General features: G+C 38.5%; 1 protein-coding gene across 2 annotated transcripts in view; it reads right to left on the bottom strand.

The window, feature by feature from the left end:
• Window positions 1-13,396, bottom strand: part of LOC100889245 (rap1 GTPase-activating protein 1) — a 56,263-nt gene extending 42,867 nt beyond the window's left edge. Inside the window, exon 1 of one of the 2 annotated variants that reach the window (XM_030987289.1) lies at window positions 13,187-13,396. In XM_030987289.1, coding sequence (XP_030843149.1) covers window positions 13,187-13,311 — 125 coding nt within the window. In that variant the 5' untranslated portion in view covers window positions 13,312-13,396. Of the gene's footprint in view, window positions 1-641; window positions 2,946-13,186 lie in introns of those variants that run through there. The other variant, XM_030987290.1, reaches the window with a different exon arrangement.
• Between the last annotated feature and the right edge of the window lie 8,113 nt (window positions 13,397-21,509).

Genomic DNA, 21,509 nt, shown 5'->3' with positions numbered 1-21,509 from the left:
GGTATCATTGGAAGGGGGAGGGGGAGCATACATACATACAACATAAACATCATTCATCACACATAGCCTGTATCACACCATTCTCAAAACAGAATCATTATGGATATTGAAAATTTGAAACACTTCAAATTTTCTGATTGAAATGAACTCTTTTACCACTTTACAGTATATATTCAGAACTGATACGATCATAATATAAATATACCAAGTAAATACAATGGTTAAATTGTTTACCAGCATTTTTAAAAACAAACCTGTACAAACAGGAAGCTTTTTTATTAAAACATTTGTTGGTTGAGTCTAATTTCAATATTTCATAACACATGAAGTCTACATGAGAAGTGATCAGATGGTTTAAGCCTACCAGCATTTTTAAAAACAAACTTGTACAAACAGGAAGCTTATTTATTAAAACCTTTGTTGGTTGAGTCTAATTTCAATATTTCAAAACACATGAAGTCTGCATGGGAAGTGGTCAAATGGATTAGGCCTACCAGCATTTTTAAAAACAAACTTGTACAAAGAGGAAGCTGTATTAAAATATTTGTTTGTTGAATCTTGAGATATATTTCAATATTTCATAACACATAAAGTCTGCATGAGGAATAATGTAAACAGCTGTTCCTCCATATCAATATTACCTTCTACGCAAGGAGAATCTACGTCCAGGAATAGCAGCGATTACAGGCGGCATTTTGACAAGATAATTCTCACAAACCGATCAGAAATAATCCAAATGGGTGCATGTGTTTCTCGACACGAGAAGGCAAGGACCAATGCTAAAAATATCCTCGGCTTAGTTCCTCCAGACAAAATTTCTCCTGCTTTGCGTCTTGTTTGAATCTCAACAGCCTCCTCCCCAAATCAGAGAGCGTTACGATAATCCATGTCAAGATCAGCAGGCGTAGAGGTATAATATCAAAATTGGTGGAGCGAAGGGAGGGGGCTAGATCATCAAGCCAAATAAGGGAATGAGGAAAAGAGATAGAGAGAGAGTGTTTTGCTACTTTATTGAAGTAGTCCCTCCACTAGGACGTATCTGGTAAAAGGATCGCTCAGGAGGGTTGGGACGTCGCAATCACGGCAAGTAAATGAGGTTCGGTAATGGGACTGAGTCAGTCAAGATTGGATGGCAAACACAGATGTGTTGGGAAAATGTTTTCCTTATTCCTCACCGGAGGCCCCCGGAACCTTCCCGGGATGATCTTCAGATCAAATATTTATGGATATTATGGAGCCGAGACTTGTGTTGGTGCATGGATTAAGCCACTGGGGTTTGCTGACAATGAGTCTTAGTTTATCGTTCGGAATGATCGCAGACAGTGATTAAGATGCTTTGCTGGACATCAAAGAGAAAGTGGGGTCAAGCTTAGGAAAAGATGACGGGACAAGCTGTCATACCAAGATGCATTGAAGTTATGCAGAGATGAATGACGAGGTTAGCTTTGGGGACCTGATAGTCATACCGATGAATCTCTGCATCCGTTTAAACAATAAGGTGATGATAACTGCAGAGCGGAAAACTGACTGCTGAATAGATCAATACACGCTTACTCACGACCCCAGTGACAATCATCAATAAATTATGAGCACAAGTTTTCAAAACAATTACCAAGCGATGATTGCCTTCATCAATTGCACAATGCAATGCACAATCCAGATGAGATTAGGAAACAAAGCATTCGTTATTCTCCAACTCAACACCAAATTTTCGTCCAGGAATGATATTCATCAAAACTATCACCCTAGGAGTAAACAAATTCCTTCACTTCGCCCCGCTGTCTCGCTGAGTAAAGTCCACAGAAGGTCAAATTGTATTCCAAAATTGACCAAGAAGTTGTAATTGCTTCTCCAAATGGCTTGAGAGCTAGTCCACCACTTTCCATCCATCAACTAGCGCAGCAGGACCAACACCCCAAGCTGTTCTATTCAACTGGGCTAGAAGCACCAAGACAGCAGGAATCCAAACTCTGATTGACCATTAGCATCAAACGGTCAGACAATCAAAGCCAGTGTCCAAAAAAATAAACCCAACTTAAACTGAATGATCGCAATACCAAGAATGAAGTTGTCAGTTCGCTGATTGTTTATTTCCACTCTTTGCAAAGCTGGGCGATCTAAACGCTCTTGAACTCCAAACTGGAAGTGTATCGTCCAAGAAGGGAAAGTTATACCGGTACTAGTTCTCGATGTAGTGGAGGTGGTGGTATGAGTCCCAGCGTTCCAGGAAATCTACCAGTCAGGAAGGAAAAACCAACCACGCTGTATATATGATCCGATAGAAAGGGCTAGATCCGTTCACAAAGTGACATCATAATAAGCAAGAGTTCTGATGAAAAGATACTTTGACTTTTGAGGAAAGAACTCGAACAAACTTCCTCTGAATAATTAACTGATATGAGACAGGGAGTGGGAATGATATAGTACCCGGACACGTTGAATCGATCACAATAATTTGGATGACATCCACGATCAGTCAATGGGGCCTAGTGACATCAAACTCTAATGAAGTCAATAACAAAACATTGATCAATCACAATGTTGGCTCTTGCTGGTGTAGGCGATGAAATGAGAGCAAATGTTCCTCCTCAAAGATGCCAAATAGTGACTACAGCAACTTATCTGGCAGAGCTCAGAGAGAGAGAGCTCCAGTGATACTTTCTTACTGGCTTGCAGGTCTAGCCAAGTTTAGTCTAGCCAGCCTGAGAGCTTGAGAACGACTGAGCTGAGAGGGGGGAGTAGCAGAGCAGGGACGGCGTGGTGTAAATCAGCTAACAGGAAGGACTGTGTTATTACCACCAATCACAGGGATCTGGGAGTTACTTCCTCCTCACAGCATTCCCCTAAACCTGACACTGCCACAGGACTGAGAGAGCTTTCACACTCCACCCATTCATCACAATCTACTAAGATTAATTCTTCCCCAAAGCCTAGTCTTGTCTCCTTCCTATACGCCATAGACCAACATAATTTAAAGTCAAGCCATACTTGAATTATTAAATTCTATAAAGAGGAAGTACAGTAGAGAGGAAAGCAAGAAAGGGGTATTTCTTATCTAGGAATTTCAAGATTAGAGGGTGAGTGTGCTACAGCATTACACTGGTATGGGAGGCCTTTACACTTGCACCATTTATCACAATCTACTAGGATCAACTCTAATTGAGACATAAAGGGTGCCTCCAAAATCATGACCCTCACACATATCCTTCCCAGAGTCAATTCCTCTCTGTAAAAATGTTATTTCTCACTTGCATGGTCACAATCTAATAATAGGACCTGATGAAGATAAATGGACCCATCTGAAGATAAAGTTCTTGCCAAAGGATTAGCTTTTGTAAAGCAAAGTTTCAGTGTTCCGCCTTCATCCAATCACCCCCACAAAGACCTATTATAGACGAGGGTGCCCAATGTTATACTTGAATCCAATTTTATGACATTTTCTCAAAGTGGTGCCAGAATCCATTTATTATTCAAGTAATTTCATTAGATAGTTTGTACTTTCTCCCAACATTCCAAATACAACAGTCATAAACTCTGGTAAGTAACTTCATGAACATAGTCTTGATTTCAGACCCAGTCTGTTCATGAAATTACTGCAGTAGTTCAACCAACCCCAACTGAATGAAACTAAAACAAGACATAGATATCAAGTCAATAAGCAAGAAAATATAGAGAAACTGGACAGAGAAAAGGTATGATAACAAAGTAATTTCAAGAAAACTGGAAGGAACTGATAAAGACTGATAGAAAATTTAAATAAATCTATTTCTGATTCTAATATCACTTTCCTTCTTTTTTCTCTCTCTCTCTCTCTGCATCTCTCATTCTTATGTGTCAAATGAAGAAAGTAATAAAAGAAATCTGAAACGGTTTCATGACCAATTGAACAAATCCAACGGCAGCTTTTGGCATTTATTTCTGAAGATGCCACTTCTATCACAAGAATGAGATAAAACAGGAAGCAGCTCACAATAGGTCAAAAAAAGGAATAATAGAGTCTGTAGCTGTAGACTGATGATCGAGGGGGTATTTCACATTAGTCATAGCTTCCCTATTTAAATCACCGCTCCATTGTTACCCAATGATTAGATGGCTAGACACATTAAACCCTTTTAATTCATGCAAATATTTACACACACCTCACCTAATTTCAACTGAATTTGACCGCTAGACAGGAAAATTCTCCTTTTGAAGAAGTACAATCAAACCACGCGACTGCATATTAATCAAATTTCACACTTTTCATCATTTCAGAGTTCGGAACCCTCGCAATAAAGCTCAGACACTTTCTACTTATGCTACATTAAATCTCCATTGTGTGCCTCATTAGTCATCAACTAAGATATTCTATTTCTGATAAATTTGTTATCATGGAATGTTTACCCCCTTTAGGCATCATTTCTCTCAAAGAAAGCCAAATTGATTGATTAATAAGCCTACCCCTTTTTCCATCGCACTGGTTATATGTGAAAATAATGTGATTGTTGCTCTGTCAAAATTAAGTGAACTCGATATGGGAATCAAAATGGGAACTTAAAGGTGCTAGTCAAGCAATGCAAACAAGATATAATATTCGATTGTGATGAATTATCTTTGTATTTAACAAAGATCATTTACAGAATCCAAAACTTTCACAGAAACATGCATGCATGATAATGGTATTATATTGCAAGTAACCTTTGAGTAGTTACAAAAATTATACCAAAATTAAGGATTGAAAGAGGAGAGTTAACTGTAACTTGATAAAGACCAGGATGCATTTCAACCACTAATTGCTTCATAATAATAACACCCATTGAATAAATGACTTCATCATTAGATCTGTCTTCACAAGCCCAGCACAATACAATGACGAGAGGACAAACAACTTTCCTACGCCCATTTAGAGGGGTACGCCTGGACTCCCATTCATTCAAACGAACAGGGTGGGGACTTCCCTTTCACAATGAGTCCCCCCTCCTTATACAATGACCCTCTTCCTGCCCCCTTGCTAATTGCCCAGTGGTGGTGGTTTGTTACCCCTCCTAGTTCAGTTTAAATCCCTAAATTACATCCTCTAAAATAACCGTTATTAGATGTGTGAATTGTTGGAGGCATGAATTATAATTTTCTACTTACGAAAGGCATTTGGGATAGATAAAACAGGGCATAAATGAATATAAGAAATTAAGAATATAACATAGAGACTGGAAAGGAAGGGGATCCAGCCCCCCCCCCCCCCCCAAAAAAAAAAAAAAAATGGAAAAGCTTTAAAGATAAAGACCAGTTAAGGTCATGCAATTGCATTGTGAAAGAAACGTTGTGGAATCGATCAGAAATTGTTGATCATCTAGCATATACTGCAAGGTTCTGGAATCATCAAAATGATAAGAAATTTGGCCCAGTCTTGGTAAAGTTGTACACAGAAAGATGTATATGGGACTATGCGATACGTGCGCGACACATGCGTTATATCTATCAGGTCCAAATACATATAATATTTTACCAAATGTATCAATTAGTAGGCGGTTTCTCAGCAAAATTTGTATCATTACGTATTAGTCAAAACATATTCTTTCACATGATTGGTAATAAAAGCTTCCATTTCATTTTTTGAGAGGGGGGCGTTTCCAAAACTGGTCTTTACCTTTAACAGGAATAGAAAACGGAGAAAATATATTCCACAGCTAGAAGAATTATGGAGGGTGGATTGTTTAATTAATGATAACCTTGTTCCTGCTTTAATCATCTGTATGTACTATCAGATAACATCCATTCATCATCCATTTTGTATTATGAAAGTTACGATGACATCTCTAATTCATCTTCACTCTTATCTCATATCTAATACCATCAATCTATTACCTTCCTCGTAAATAATATATTTTTTTTTCTCTCTCTCTCTCTCTTTCTCTTCTTCACTCTGTATCTGTCTGCCCCCTCCTCTCCCTGTCCAATCCTCTCTCACTCTCTCTCTCTCTCTCTGTCCACTCCTCTCTCCCTCTCTCCCTCTCTCTCTCTCTCTCCCTCCCCAGTAGTCCCAGAGGACAATACTTGCCTGTGAGGTGGAAAGGATAGATACACTGGTTTTTAATGAATTGCGTTGCGCCAAGCTCTACCGTCCTATAATTAGCTCATTATCTCTAGCAGGACATCTCCAGGTTTCGTTGAAAGATAACTCCGTAGAGTCCAAGAAACAAAAGCAATTGGTCAAGCCGCCTTTAATTGGCCAGGAGGAGGCTTTAGTTTCAAGCCTAGACTTTACTTGATTTAATTTTGAAGCTTCTTGTATATTACCTTAGTCTGTGCAGCTCCACCGAGTTTTTTCGAAGCAAACCAGATCATATTTCAAAAAATGCAAAGCCCTGTAATATGGATGAGTGTTGTAATTAGAGCACATAATTGGCCACAAAACTATATCCATGTTACAAGGAAACATATCAAGAACAAGCTACCCAGTAACAGCTATAATGATGTTTAGTCATACCATTTTGCACAGATTTAACGCTCTTCTAGTTCTCGAAAGAGGAAATGATGTACTAACGGGAGGTATCTGTAAGCAATAACATCATTCAAATACCCTTTGACCTGTAGCAACTTTGGGAAGAAAGGTGGAAAAGAGTCTGCAAGATAGTTTTTATAGAACCAAAGACTTTCATGTATGAACTTTGAGTGGTCAAAATTCACGAGAGTATTCTGCTGCTAAATAGAAAAATCATATTGAATCACAATAAGCAATTCACAAAACTTCTTGCCAGGAAAATAAACAAGTTTCATGTTGCAAAAGTTTCTGGTTTTATAGTTTGCAGGTAGTCACTGATTGTACATCCTAACATTGTTCTACAAAAATGAATTTTTTCCATTATCTAGCCATTGGTTTTCTCCACACATGGCACGTAGGTAATAATAATAATAATAATATAATGCACTCACATATTGCGCCATCTATATATCAAACTGCTCCCAGGCGCATTATGATATTAAGAGAAGTATCCAAATAAAAATTAATTAAAAAAAGTGTGGGAGTTATTCATGTAGCTGACGAGGATCAAAGTCATTACATAATTAGAGTTGGTCTGCTCCGTCGACAGGGCAGGCAGGGTGTCTGTACTTTGCCAAATACCAGGAAATTTACAACGATGTAGGAGTGATTAGTGGGTTATCTCATGAGGGAATTGCAGAGTAATCCTAGCTTTGTCTGTAACAAATCCCAATTGTCTCGTTCTGTGGGTGTTGGAATTTCCTTCAACAGTTATAAGGAAATGAGATTGAGTTTTGGGGGTTGCTTGAGTGAGGCAGACAACAGACTGATGGAGAGAGAGGGAAAGAGAGAGATAGACAGAGCGAGAGGGAGAGAGAGAGAGAGAGAGAGAGAGAGAGAGGGGGGGGGGGGGGAGGGTGGAGGAGAAGTGTCTCCATGTTGAAGAAATGTAAGTGACTTTTAATTTGAATAGAGAAATAAATGGGGTGGGAAGGACAAAAAGAAGAGTGAATCACAGGTCAAGTTAATTGAGACATCAAAGTAAAAAAAAATGTGATTATATATCATTCCCATGGCGATATATCCTTCCATAACGACTGAAATTGAGTGAAAACCCATTAGTATTTATGCAGTACTCCGCCTTGGTAATGGGATTACCGATTTGTCCACCACGATGTTGTACGCTTGATGAAAAGGATTCTTGACAGTCAGTAAATGCCATGCCTTTTTGCAAAGCTATTTTGAGCGTTTCATTCCCTCAGTTCAAACAATGTACTCTTTAATACAATGAGCGTGTGCCCACTGACCTTATATGAAATAAAAATGCATCATTTCATCACCACACCATTATACAACATGTAAGAACCGGAGTAGGGCAATAGTACACTAAAAAGCAATGATAATCCATGGAAACGATCCTCTTTATCAAGTCCATTAACTTCAGATTAAATCAAATTTGTATGCAATGAAAGCACTTTCCAATTATGCCTGCTGATCTGAGTAGACATTGGATCCATAGAGAGATGGCACACTCCACAAAGCTCAAAGACAGACATGCTAACAGTTTTATGTAGTATTTCACAGTAATGAGCCACTCATTTTGTCTTTCTAATCTCTATGGCATTTTAATAGGTTAATGAATACTGGGTAATTGAGCACAAAAGAACAAAAGAAATGCACACTTCAAAAACTTGTTAATACCATAAAATTAATTCATACCCAGCAAATTAATGAAGGCTTTAAAAATTAACAATAATATAGTGAGCTCTCGTATAGTGCTCCTGTCTGTAAAACTTAAGACTCGTGCCACACTTATTACACCGGTTTTAGCATAGCAGCCATTACAACGCTCTAGCATTTCAAGGAATTAATTCCTGCCAGGTAATAAATAATAATAATAATAGGCATTTCTATACCGCCGTCTATCTAGATAATTCTATTCAGAGGCAAATACAGATTAATGCCTTGCCTAGTTACCATATGTTAGTGTTGTGGCCGGGACTCAAACCCAGTACCTTGTGGTTCATAGTCTGGAGACTTATCCACTAGACCACAACACCTCTACATTGCCATTGAAGAAGAAAACAAAAAAAATCTTTTATTTAAACATATTTGTGGCTTACACCCAGTAAATAAGATTGATTGATCGATCTGTATTGAAAAAACGAAAAACAAAAAATCTTCTTCTGCATTTTGCATATTGCATATTGATCGCATACCGGTATGCATCACTGAACTTGATATAGGAAACGAAAGTGATATTAAAACCCCATTAAAAGTGCACAGCTTGCCACTCAGCTTCTAGCGTATTTACCATTGATGTCCTCAAAATATATCACAAGTCAAAGAGGAAAATTGATATGGACAGGTGCGGTGATGGAGGATGAGAGAGATACTCAGGGAGGAAAGGATAGATGGAGAGAGAGAGAGAGAGAGAGAAAGAGAGAAAGAGAGAGAGAAAGGAGGAGGAAGTATTTATGCTCGAGTTGATGTAAATGAGTACCAGCAGAATTTACTTTTCTTCATGGATTTGTTAATGGACTGTCTTTTTATCAAAAATATGGATTAATGAAAACAATTTCATATAATATAATAGAGGCCCTATTTTAGAAAGAGAAGTTGCAATTGATCCAACTCAAGCCCAACTTGAAATCAATCGCAACTCTGCACTGGAGAGATGGGAGTTTGTAAGTTTGCGATTGATCGATTCAAATTACTCGCAACATAAAGATCAATTGTAACTGTGCACTTAAGACATATGAGTTGCAATAGATTTAAGTTAATTGCAACACTTTATAAGATGAAGCCCAGTTCTGATCACTTGCAACTCTTCATAAGACACTGCCCTGTATTACTCCGACATGTCTCAAACTCCTAATTCCTATTGAATCTGAAGGCAACTTTTTGGCAAGGAAGTTAAAATAGACAATGGCATTGTTCATTGGTCACCTGAAGGAACACAAAAATCACAAAACTGTCTTTTAATGACTCACCCAAACATCTGCAGAATTAAAGCAGAGCACAACAATTGTAAAATATTTAACTACCAAACAGTTATATGCAATCAGACATTGTTCAAATGGATTTAACATGAGATTATCTATCTTAATCTGGTCGAGATAAAGGGATTAGTGATAAGCTCTTAATGAAAGCCCATTTCCTCAACAAACAAGGAAGCTAAAAGGCTTTTTCTCTATCTAGACTTCATCTAAGACAGGCATGGGTTGACATTGTATTTGTACTTTGAGTTGTCACAAACTTTGGAAGAAACAGGAAAATGCTGTCATATTTCAAACAAAATAAATACCAAGGCAAGCCATGAGTTTCTGTCAAATCATTTTAGCTAAATATATTTCTTCCTTCCTGGTTCGTTATCTAGTATCTAAGAATATAGACAAGATTATCTCATCTGTTTTGTCAGGAACAAAAATAGTTTTATTTCTTTTTTTAAAATACCAGTGAAACAAAATAACAGGAAAACATAACATAGTTGGTTGAAACTGAAGAGGAATTGGCTATTGCTAAGGAAAAGGCAAAGATCAAATTATACCTGATATCATGTTGGGCTCTTATAATCATGCTTAATAAACCAGAGTATACTTCTTAATAAAAATCACTTTAAATTATTCAAATTATGTAATGAATCATTTAAAAAAAATGATGACGAAGTATTTTCTTTTTTTTATCTGTATTAAACTAAAATGTGTGATACAACCCCACAAATATTCCCCTTCTCAATGGGGTTTGTTGAGCTATGTCTTACTAAAGCATTGTGAACATGGTGAGTGGGTGTTTCCATTATTAGATCTGTCTTCTAGAAGTGATCTTCATCATAAAGGTTTAAGAAGAGCGATGAGGCCATTCTCCTCTCTTGTCTTCTGAACTGCTGACTTACAGTGTTTCAAGGTTCATGTTTGAAGGGTCAGTGTCGTTGATTGCATGGGCAGTGAGTGAGTAACAGGATCTCGACCTGATAAGTTCAAATTGACGAGCAGCGATGAGTAACTCATCATCCATGAGTCGGTTTACTCAAAATGATCGGTCATCGTGCAGGCGGTCAGGCTTATGGACAGGCAGGGACATTCTTGGGGTTGGGATAGAACGATTTTTATTTTATTTTTAAGCCGGATTACTTTTTTCCTGATCAGGTATCTTATCCATAAGACCAAATAAAATGAATCATTATTAGCACCATAAGCGTGGTAGATTGAGGGTAGAAAGTCTAGAAACAAATTGGTCTTATAATAATAATAATAATGATGATAAAAACAACAAAGTCATTTATATAGAGCTCTTACACATATTAAATAAATAGTTTTACTTTGGTTCACAAAGTTCAAACAAATTAATATACAAGTAGGAAAAGTTAATGATATTCATTAAATAAGAGCGTTTTGAGATCCTTCTTAAAAACATCTAATGAAGGAGTTGGGCATATCATGACAGGTTATTCCAGCCCTGGTGCAGAGAGGCCTGCAAAGCATTATCCATACTGGTAATCACCAGCCTAAATGACCGTACAAATTTGTTCTAGGCACATGGAGTATAACATTTCAATTTTTCTTTAATAAAGTAGAACAAAATAAGAATTTTTTAGATGATGAGCTGATCCACACACATCTAATCTATCAATTTATTCACAAGCCTTGACCGAACTGCAAAAAGATTGGGAAGCAGAGGGCAAATACCAGGTCCCCAAAAATATCTCTCTGCGGTAAATAAAATGTGAAAAAAGGAAGAAAAATCCTAGAAGGCATCCAGGAGGCTGTTCACACCGCAATGAGATAGCGCGGTCTATCGTAGCACCCCCTTTTTTCTAGCGCGCGCTAGCCCGCGCTATCTCTCGTGGACCACCCCCAAGAGGTGCTCCAGTGTTGGCTCGCCGTGACTCGCTGTTATTGGGCGGACCGAAACGACGTTGTACCTTCCAAACCGCGGAGATAGCGCGGTCTAGCGCGCGCTATCTCTGCCGGTGTGAACAGCCTCCAGGATTTGACTAACGAACGGACAAGGACATGTTTGATTCTCATGCCGAAGTCACTTTTTATCAAGTTTCATAAGGATGATATCATGCCCAAGGTATGAAAGGATACAATAATCAAACCTAAACGCCAAATCATCAATAATAATCTATTTTTTGAAAGATGATGGCAAGATGCATTTGTTCCATAGCCTTATGTCTAGTCGACCAAAGCCAGGAAAAGGTTGATATTCAAAAATATCTTGATTTCAGATAAACAGCTACTTGAAGGCAGCTATTTCCCCCTCATTTCTTCATGACCACTTTTCAGCTCTCTAGAAGTAATTCGCTTTTTGCTCCTCGGTATTTTTCCGCAAAGTTACTCATTACAGTGACTTAATTACTGCTGCATATTTCACTTTCAAAGGTAGCACTGACATTTAGAAATCTATATGATGAAAAGAAAATGAGCAATGAAAGGAAAATGAGAGAAGAAAGCTAGCTGTAAATAGGGCCAAGATGACTAGATAAACAACTTATCATGCAGAGGTGGATCTATAAAAAGATCCATGCCTCTACCTCCGAGGAACCCTCAGAGACAGTGTCGTAAATTTGATCGAAGGGAATCAATAGCATTTGTTATGCTAAGTACGAGGGTGTAACTGTATACCGCCCTCTACACTCCTGCACGAGACCAACAGGTAATAGGAGAGGGAAATCGTGTTTAACCCACAAATTGGAATTGCTTCCTCTAACAAACCGCCATCTTGCAGACAGGGCTGCACTTAAAGAGAAGGTTGAGTTCTGGGAAGAGGTGAAAAATAATTTGTGAGCATTACTCATTCTTATTATGCAAGTGTGGAAGAACATCAGTTAAGACATGTTCCCTGAAAAGCATGGCTCTTCAAAGGCCTTCATATTCTAAATATGCATGTAACATCGTAAAAATCGGGGGGGGGGGGGGCTGGCTTTTTATGCCACGTGTTCGTGTAGTCCCATATACATCTTTCTGTGCAAGTGTTTGTAACTTTACCAAGACTTGGCCAAATTTCTTATCATTTTGATGATTCCAGAACCTTGCAATACACACAAATTCTTATGTGCTAAATGATCAACCTTTTCTGGTCGGTCCACACCGTTTCTTTCACAATGCAATCGCATGACCAGAACTCAACTTCATCTTTAAGAGAAAAAAGATGGAGGGGAATATAATAAGAGGCAGCTTGTGAGAAGGTGCAACAGAGAAAGAGAGAGAAAGAGAAAAAGGAAGAGATTTATGAGTGAGAGAGAGATAAATTGCCAATTTGAGATTCACAAGATTTAGTGATCTCATATTTCAAACACTTATAACTTTCTTAGTATTGGTCTTAGACTTTCACCATTCTGTTTTTCTTACTTTTCAGCTTTTAAACAAATGGTATTTGAGGGTTGGATCGATAACCCTATAAAATCTCAAAATGTCTCAATGCAAATTACCCCCCCCCCCCCCTGGTATGTGTATTCCCACTATCTGTACATGTTTGCATACAGAAGACAATGTATACTGAAAGCTAGAAGGGTGCTCACTATATGTTTTATGAAGGCCCTTAATTTTAACTCTAAGCAAATGATACAAGAACAAAATAATAAGTGCTGACTTAGGAATCAACTGACATACACTCAAAACAAAAAGTTCTTAAACATCTCTTGTTGAGATACAGAAGAGGCTTTATTTTAATGGATATACAAAGGCCTTGTGATTTAAAGAAGAAAAAAGACAACATTACCTGAACCGCAGACTACTCTCCGGGAGGCTATGCGTCCTTTTCCTCCGCACCGGAGTAAGATTGTCGCCCCCATAGCCGCTCCTACACCGGTCTCTCCGTATAGATACGCTTAATCTCCTAAGCATTATCAATCACACTTAAGGTTCACACTAAGAAGTGAGTCGTAAAGTTTTGAGAAACAATCTCTGGCAATGTAGTACGTTACACAATCATCAAAGTTTGATTCTTATATCACTGTATATTCCTTTGGTTCTGAAGTCTTTGATGCAACCAAAGAAAACTTATGTAACAGAGGCAGCGTTTTGTATTTCTAATACATCATGTACGTACGTACATTGAGTTTATCATTATGTCTTTGGTAAATTGTAATCACACAGTACATTGAGAAGGCAGACATTGGGCATCACGATAATAAATCCTCTTCTGGTATAACGAGCATCTTGTCCCCCGATGAATAATGAGTGACGTACATCTTTGGTTAGTGAGAAGACGTACCACCTAGAACCAACAATTGCAGTTTACTACTGAGAGAAGATGAAGATGTTTAATATGCCATGAGTAGGAGGAGTAAATGTATTGGAAGAAGACTTCTCGTCATCCACCACTCCTAAACCAATGGTTTACAGAGAAAATTGCCAGAAGAGCAAGAGAGATCAACAAAACCTGACAAAAGAATATTTTTGTCATTACATTACGAAGGCACCTGGGAGACCTTGGGGCATCCTTGATCATCCGTCATTCTCAAACACAAAAAACCTTCACATTGTATGACATAACTTGATCCCTATTGCAAAGTGAGTTTGGATGAGCATCTTACAATGCAAGACGTATAGCCTTGGGCTTCATCAAGTAAAGGCGGACAAACATGACACCCTCGCATCTGGAATTGATAAAAGTATAGAATGCAATGCCTCGCAGAAATGTTGTTCGATAAACATCATTTTTCCATCGCAGAGTTTTAGGCAGGTGGAGTTTAACATTGTGTTCGTTATACTGGTAACACAAATGATGGTCACACAATTGACGGTCGCCCACCTAGTTAAGATAAGTGCACTTTAAAGTCTTTTGACATTTCCACAGCTCATGTGAGTTCCATTGAAGCAATTAAAAAAGCATTTTGCTGACATCATAGAGGACAACAAACTAAAGAAAGCACAAACACTTCATTTTTATTCCGCTCATCACAAAAACAAGCTAAAGAACGGGATCATACAATGTGAAGGTATTTCTCATAAGAGAAATCACATTGCCTTAACACAGGAATTATATTCTTACAGAAAAATAACAATGGTTATGTCAGCCTTACATGCCATCCGTCCAGAAGAAAAGGAGAATTTGACCAAAATTCAAAGGATATATCCTCAAGTTGAATCAGAAAAACACAAAGAAAATATGTGAGAATGATACAACTATAAAAGAAGATCCAACAAGTAGACTCCAAGAGCAAGCACGGTCTTGTATCACAGCAGATATCTCCAGAAATGATCCTATATAAATGCTAATTCCAGCAAGCAAGCAATCACATCACAGTATCATGATCATCAGTGCATGAAAGCTCAGATGACAATGTTGGAACAGATCTATGCTAATGAGGAGTCAGCGAAGACAACATCAGTAAGATGATGAAGATGATGTATGCATGGACCTATACCGGTACTAAAATGTATGCAAGGACATTCTCAGATTTGCCTGCGATGCCAGAGAGAATGACAATACACATAGTAAAGTCGATACATCCCTGAGCGCTATATAGAGAAACCTTTACTTGCATTCATCAGACATCGACAAACTTAATGATGCTCAGATAATTGATTAATTAGACGGACCTGGAAAAGGATCGATTCTGAAGGTGTGATGGACTCAACAAGTGTTTGCATTCTACTATAAATGCAACACATACTTATTCGGTTTCACAATTGTTTTCGCTTGAGATCACACAAAGAGAGTTAAATATGTAGGGGCATCGATCTCCCGATGATGGGGTGGGGGTGAATTCTAATTATTGGTCATTACTGATTTTAAGAAACCTCTGTCAGAAAACTTTTAAATCTGAGAACTATTCATTCTTAGCTTCTTGGAAAGTTTTGAAAAGACTTGATAGCTAATTTGTTCCACCCCGATCACCATTACATTATCTAATACTATAATGCCCTTAAATTAACTTACCTCTCAAAAATAGTTCTTCAGAAATCAGAATGCATTATACTGATCCGATTCCATTTATAAAAGTATTTGTTACCTCAGTGATTTTTCTGCTTATTAAAAGTGACAGTCAACAAAATAGTTAAAAACATGATTGTCTACTTATCTAGAATATATTAGCCTCCAGGAAATAATTGAGAGCCTGGTAATTAATTGTTGGATGAATAACTTAATTTGCACTGGGGTCTGTACCCTATTGTGAGAACGCAGCTTCATTAATTAAGTACAGGTAGCCACATCAAACGATTAAGAGTGAAACTCTGTCAATTATGCAATTTCTTTTGGTTTCACTTCTTAGTGAGGCATCAATCTAATGATTGGAGGTGACTCAAATCAATCACGATCTAATTCTGATCTGTATTCCAGTCACTATGTTTTTAATGAACTGGATGTTTATTTCAGTTCTCTGGGTGAATTTGGCACCTCTACTGTTTCCGTTAGTTCCTAGCTTCCACTAATTAACGAGGTACAGACTGTGAATACATAAATGTAATATAAACCTTAATTGTTATATTCCAAAGCCCAAGAAAGCCATTTCTCTTGGTAATTTGTATTATTCAAACATTAATTTCTCACTTTAATGTCACAAAGTCTTGACACCCCTACAACCTAAAATGGCAAGAAAAAGAAGTATGACTCAATAAAATTTTTGAAAAGCTGGTGATGCAGGGTTGGGAAAAGTTTTAAATTGTACAGATATTTGATCAAAGCCTGCAGTAGTCATCATTAAGTATCTTTGTGGACATTTCAACGCCCAAAACAACATTTTCTTCCGCTACCTTTTGTTTTTACAGAGAAACTACTCAAAATAACACCTCTTTTGTTCAAAGATGCTCATGAATGTTAAAAAGTACTATCCAGAAAGTAAGCAGAATTACCAATGAGAATTTTTGAACGATGCAAACAGAATAATTCCAACAGGAGTTGAAAACTTGTAGACATTTTCTCTTCAAGGTTCCAGGAAATACATGAGAGTGATCCAAATCGTCTTTCAGTTTCATCTCGACCATAAGTCCAATGCTCATTAAAAGAGAGACATCATATTTGTGTATTCATACCACAGCGGCATTAATGTTGTCTATATCCACAAGGTTTTTCCATCCAACACTCGTCCAATTCGAGAAACTCGTCACAATATGCATCTACAAACGACCCGTTGCCAAGGTGATTGCATGCCCGTCTCATTCCTCTTCCAAGAAAGCAGAGAATTAATAAACATTTTATAGAGCAGTGATTTCATTTCCCTTCGCATGGTCATGCACTGCATACAAAAAACATGAAAGAGAGCACTTTGCATCCTCCATACATAATTATTATTACCAAAGTCTAAACCAGCTGTAATCCAGTTCTTTTCCTATGGTCGATCAGATTTAACTTGTTCGTAGAGAAAGATCATCAGCCTTGTAAGCCGGAATACTCTTTGGGGGTTATCTGTGAGATATGAAAGACAACTCTTTTCCTTTTCTCAAAACAACCAGACAGCTAGGACAGTCACCCAATGTCATCGCTAGCTTAATATGCAAATGAATGGCTTACTTTCACTGACAGATAATAGAAACATCAGCGTAGAACACTTAGATCATACTTAAGCCATGGTCTGTACATCCGATATCAGTCCTGGTTGTTTTTCGAACGACGACGGATTAGAAAAACTCAGATGATTTTGCAAAATGGAAAATCATGATCCTTTGCCGAAAGACAAGAAGGCTTTTGTCTCCAAAAAAATGATAACAAAGAGACAAACAAGTTTGAAAATGTCTTCTCTCGCCTCTGGACTGAAATGCAAAAATCTTGTTTTTCTCTCGACAGAAATTCCTCAAGGGACTTGGATGTAATATAATATGTATAAATACCACTATACTCTATCGGCGATATATGGGGATTTTGAATGCCAGAACTATAGCATGACTTTGAGCTTTGCAGAAAGACCAAGACGGGACAAAACTATTCCTGGAGATCATACGTCATTTGTATTATATTTCTTCAAAGAGCAGAGACATATCTCAATCAAATAGACATCATTACCAAGCTCATGTAAAGTCCCACACAAAACAAAAGTGGTCTCACATGGTTGAGGACTTGAGCTGCACTATTAGATTTTATTCCAACCACAAAATGGCTGCCAAGATGGCTGACATCCAGTCCATCAAACAATAATAACCAATCACAAGATTGGACAATAAGTAAGTAACCAATAGAAAAGCTTGTAAAAGATAGAGTGCCATGTGCCATGTGTGCTGGGTTAATATAGCTAAGAGATAAGGAAGAGTGTGTGTGTGTGTGGTGCTATAGCAGGTAATGTGCATGAGGATGAATGAATAGGGACAGAACAATAGAAGCCAAGAGCTAGCAGACATGAGAGAATGAATGTAGGTCAGGAGTGCGCTAAAGCATATCGGAGTGGAAAACTAAATGTACAGTGTGAAATAAACAAGTAACCACTTTGATCAGTGAAATTAAAACCTTACATAATATACCATCTTCACAGAAAAATGTCCTCATTTTAAAAGATACATCGTATTAACATGCATTTGTTTCCGAAGAAAATGAGTCACATAAAATTTGCTTGAAATACCTGAACACATCAAATCATGAAGTTTTCCTTCTGTACAATTCTCTCTTTTTTTCCCTTTTTTTTTTTTTTTAAGGAACAGCATCTATTCATATTAGGGAAAATTAAACTGTTTAACTTGAAAGGTCACACATATAGCGAATACAAAAAAATGGTATGCTTTCATCAATGAACATCTTTCAAGCAACGTCCTAACTTCAATGGGTTCTATCCTTTTTCACCCTGAAAATTCCAGTCTGATGATTTGTAGACATAAACATTAAATAATTTCCTTTTTTTCCTGTTTCTGTCGATGACAAAATATCCCATCTTTCATATCCAATTTGGCAATTTTCAAAAAAATAAAAAAAATACATGAACAGGCAATGTCTTCACCTAAAAAAAAAAATATATATCACTGTTTCGTGAGTTACTGTTAAAATTATCTTTGGAATAAGTTAGCCAATTGAATAATGAAATACAATGTACACAGACAATATGCATGCATTCTGACATAACTCTTTCAAAACTGTCTCAGATTTAAGGAGACATTATACAAATACCGTGTCTATGGTCGATATAATCTCGACTACACATGATTTATGTAATGAGAAAAAAACACATCTTATGAATTCATGTATCAAGAATCTGTTTTAAATCCAAATATCTAAAAACATCAATATAAGTCAAATGACTAAAAATGATGTTCAGAAAACAATGTAAACATGTACTTAAAATCAAATAATCCCATCAATTTTTGTTGTTGACACATTTATATAGTCCTTTTTGTAAAATAATGCAGGTCAACCCTGTGACCAATACAATCTGAATCTCACATGTTTAATTTTTTTTTTTTGTATCTTAAAATTCAGCACAATTGCAAAATTGCAAAATTGCAATCAAAATTGATATGTTAAGTCTTTTTTTTCTTCTTTTTTTTTTTAAAATAAAAGATGGGCGCATTGAGGAGTTCACCCAATTGATGTGTAGCTAACAAATTTGATGGAAAAACACATAACAAAATGTTTGAAAGTTTGTCTTCTTCTTTTTCCCGTCTAAACATTAAAAACTGACAATTTAATCCTATCTTTACTGACAAGTCCTACATAAATCTTCCAAAACGTTCAAAAAATCAAGAATTCTATCAATTACATATTGTCACAAATAATGGGGCCATGGCGAATGCAAGGTATGACAGCGAAAAGTGAAAATCAGCATGTCTTCCAATTATCTATCACTATTGCAAACATTATTTCTCAAAAGTCTTTACAGTTCGTAATCTCGAAACTTGGCGGGTACTTTAACCTGTCGACCAGATCTCGAACGTGCGGAAGAGGACGGCTGAGGTTGGGGTTGGTCAGCAGATGAGGACGGCTGATGTTGGGGTTGGTCAGCGGATGAGGACGGCTGATGTTGGGGTTGGTCAGCGGATGAGGTCGGCTGATGTTGGGGTTGGTCAGCTGATGAGGATGGCTGAGGTTGAGGTTGGTCAGCGGATGAGGTCGGCTTAGGTTGCTCAGCTGATGAGGATGGCCAAAGTTGGGATTGGTGAGTCGTCGACCTCAGTTGATATTGGGGTCTGAGTTGAAGTTGGCCAACCGGCGAGGACAGCTGATGTTGGGTTTGGGTAGTCGGCAGGGATGGCCTAGGTTGTTGCTGAAGTGGGGCTGAGTCAATTAGCCTGGATTGGTGGCTAGAATTGGTTGGCTGGTTTGATGCTTGTTGCCGAACAGACAAACTTGACCGTGATGGTTGGTCATGGTCTGACTGTCGGTGATGGAGGATGCGTTCTGTTGAACTGGTTGGCTGGTTTGAGGCTTGTTGCCGAACAGACAAACTTGACCGTGATGGTCGGTCATGGTTCGACTGCTCGTGATGGAGGATGCGATCTGGTGGTCGAGATGACCACGTGATGTAGGCTGGTCCATGGCTAGTAGGTTGATTTGACTGCACCTTTCTCCCAGTCTCGTCTTCTGCTGGGGGACCTGGTGGGTACTGTGTCGTTGTCCTCTCAGTCCCATGTATTGACGTAGGCTGTGGGGTTGGTGGGGATGGTGGAGTTGACATCACTTGTGGGGCTCTAGCTCGATGCGGTTTCAAACGATTATGATGGACCCGTCGCTTGAACTTTTCATCATGGACATGAACTATGTCATAATTTAGTCCATCATCTGATGAGGAAGATACTCTGAAAGGACCTTTCCAGTTTGGTTCGAGTTTGTTCCTGATGTTGGTAGGGTCATGTAACCAAACAAAGTCACCTGTGTCGTACTTGGAAATGCGTTTTTTCACATCGTACTGTTGTTTCTGTTGTTGCTGTTGCTGTCGTGTATTCTGTATGGTGTACTCCCATGCTTTTCTCAATCGCTCAGACAGGTTGGTTGTGTATTCGAGGAGTGTCTTGCCAGATGACGATGGAGGGGGGGTTGAACAGGTGATGTTCGCAGGTGTACGGGCTTCCCTGCCATGCATGATGTAGTATGGCGTCAACCCTGTTGAGGCATGAGTACTTGTGTTGTACGCTAACTGGACTTGATTGATGTGAGTGTCCCATTCTCCTCCTTGATGGGAAATGTACTTCGCAAGTTGATCTTTGATGGTGCGATTACAACGTTCGACTATGCCAGCTCCTTGGGGATGATAGGGTGTCGATCTAGACTTTTTGATGCCCAATTTGCTGCATAGTTCTTGCACTAATCTTGATTCGAACTGTCGACCTTGGTCGGTGTGCAAAGTCTCTGGAATACCATGTTCTTTCACATATTCTTCAAACAGATGTTTGGCGATGGTTGGAGCAGTCTGATCTTTCATAGGGAAGATATTGACATATTTGCTGAAATGATCAGTCACAACGAGTATGTAGCGAAATCCTCGTCTTGTAATTGGAAGCTCAGCGATGTCGGCAAAGACCATCTCCAAAGGACGAGTAGTGGTAATGGGACGTAAGGGTGCTTGATGCTTAGGGGTTGGTAACCGGAAAGACTCACAAGCTGTACATGTGTTGCAGAAATCAGTGATTTCCTTGTTCATGAAGGGCCAATAGCACATTGACTCTGCTCTCTGTATTGTGCGATGAGCGCCGAAATGTCCGGATGATGGGTCACCGTGTAACTCTTGAAGTACCCTTGGAATGAGGGAGTTTGGTACGACAAGTTGGAATGAGAGATTACCAAGCTTGTCTTTCTTCTTCCTGTAGAGTATACCGTCTTGGAGGATGAATTTGGGATACTGCCACAAGAGACGTCTAACCCGGGGGTTGTGTCTACGGATCTGTCGAATGGTTGGCCGCTCACCATTGTTGACGCATTCGATGACTGTACTGATGTCTTGATCTAGTTGCTGTTCATGTTGAACATCTACATCACTGTCAAGGATTACACCACGATAAGGATGAAGGACGTTTGGTGCAGACTGCCTCGTTGAATCATTGGGAGTAGATGTGTCTGTTGACAGTCGTGATCTTGATGAACGAGTCTCGACTGCATTACACAGTGGATTGGTCACCATGTGCTTGAGTAGCTGATCCGTCAATCTTGGAGTGACTTGGCTCTCTTGACTCGGGCGTCTAGA

The sequence above is a fragment of the Strongylocentrotus purpuratus genome, unplaced genomic scaffold, assembly GCF_000002235.5.
Source record: "Strongylocentrotus purpuratus isolate Spur 01 unplaced genomic scaffold, Spur_5.0 spur5_scaffold_16, whole genome shotgun sequence".
In the NCBI taxonomy this organism is placed as follows: Eukaryota; Metazoa; Echinodermata; class Echinoidea; order Camarodonta; family Strongylocentrotidae; genus Strongylocentrotus; species Strongylocentrotus purpuratus.
This window is presented reverse-complemented; position numbering and strand designations above follow the sequence as displayed.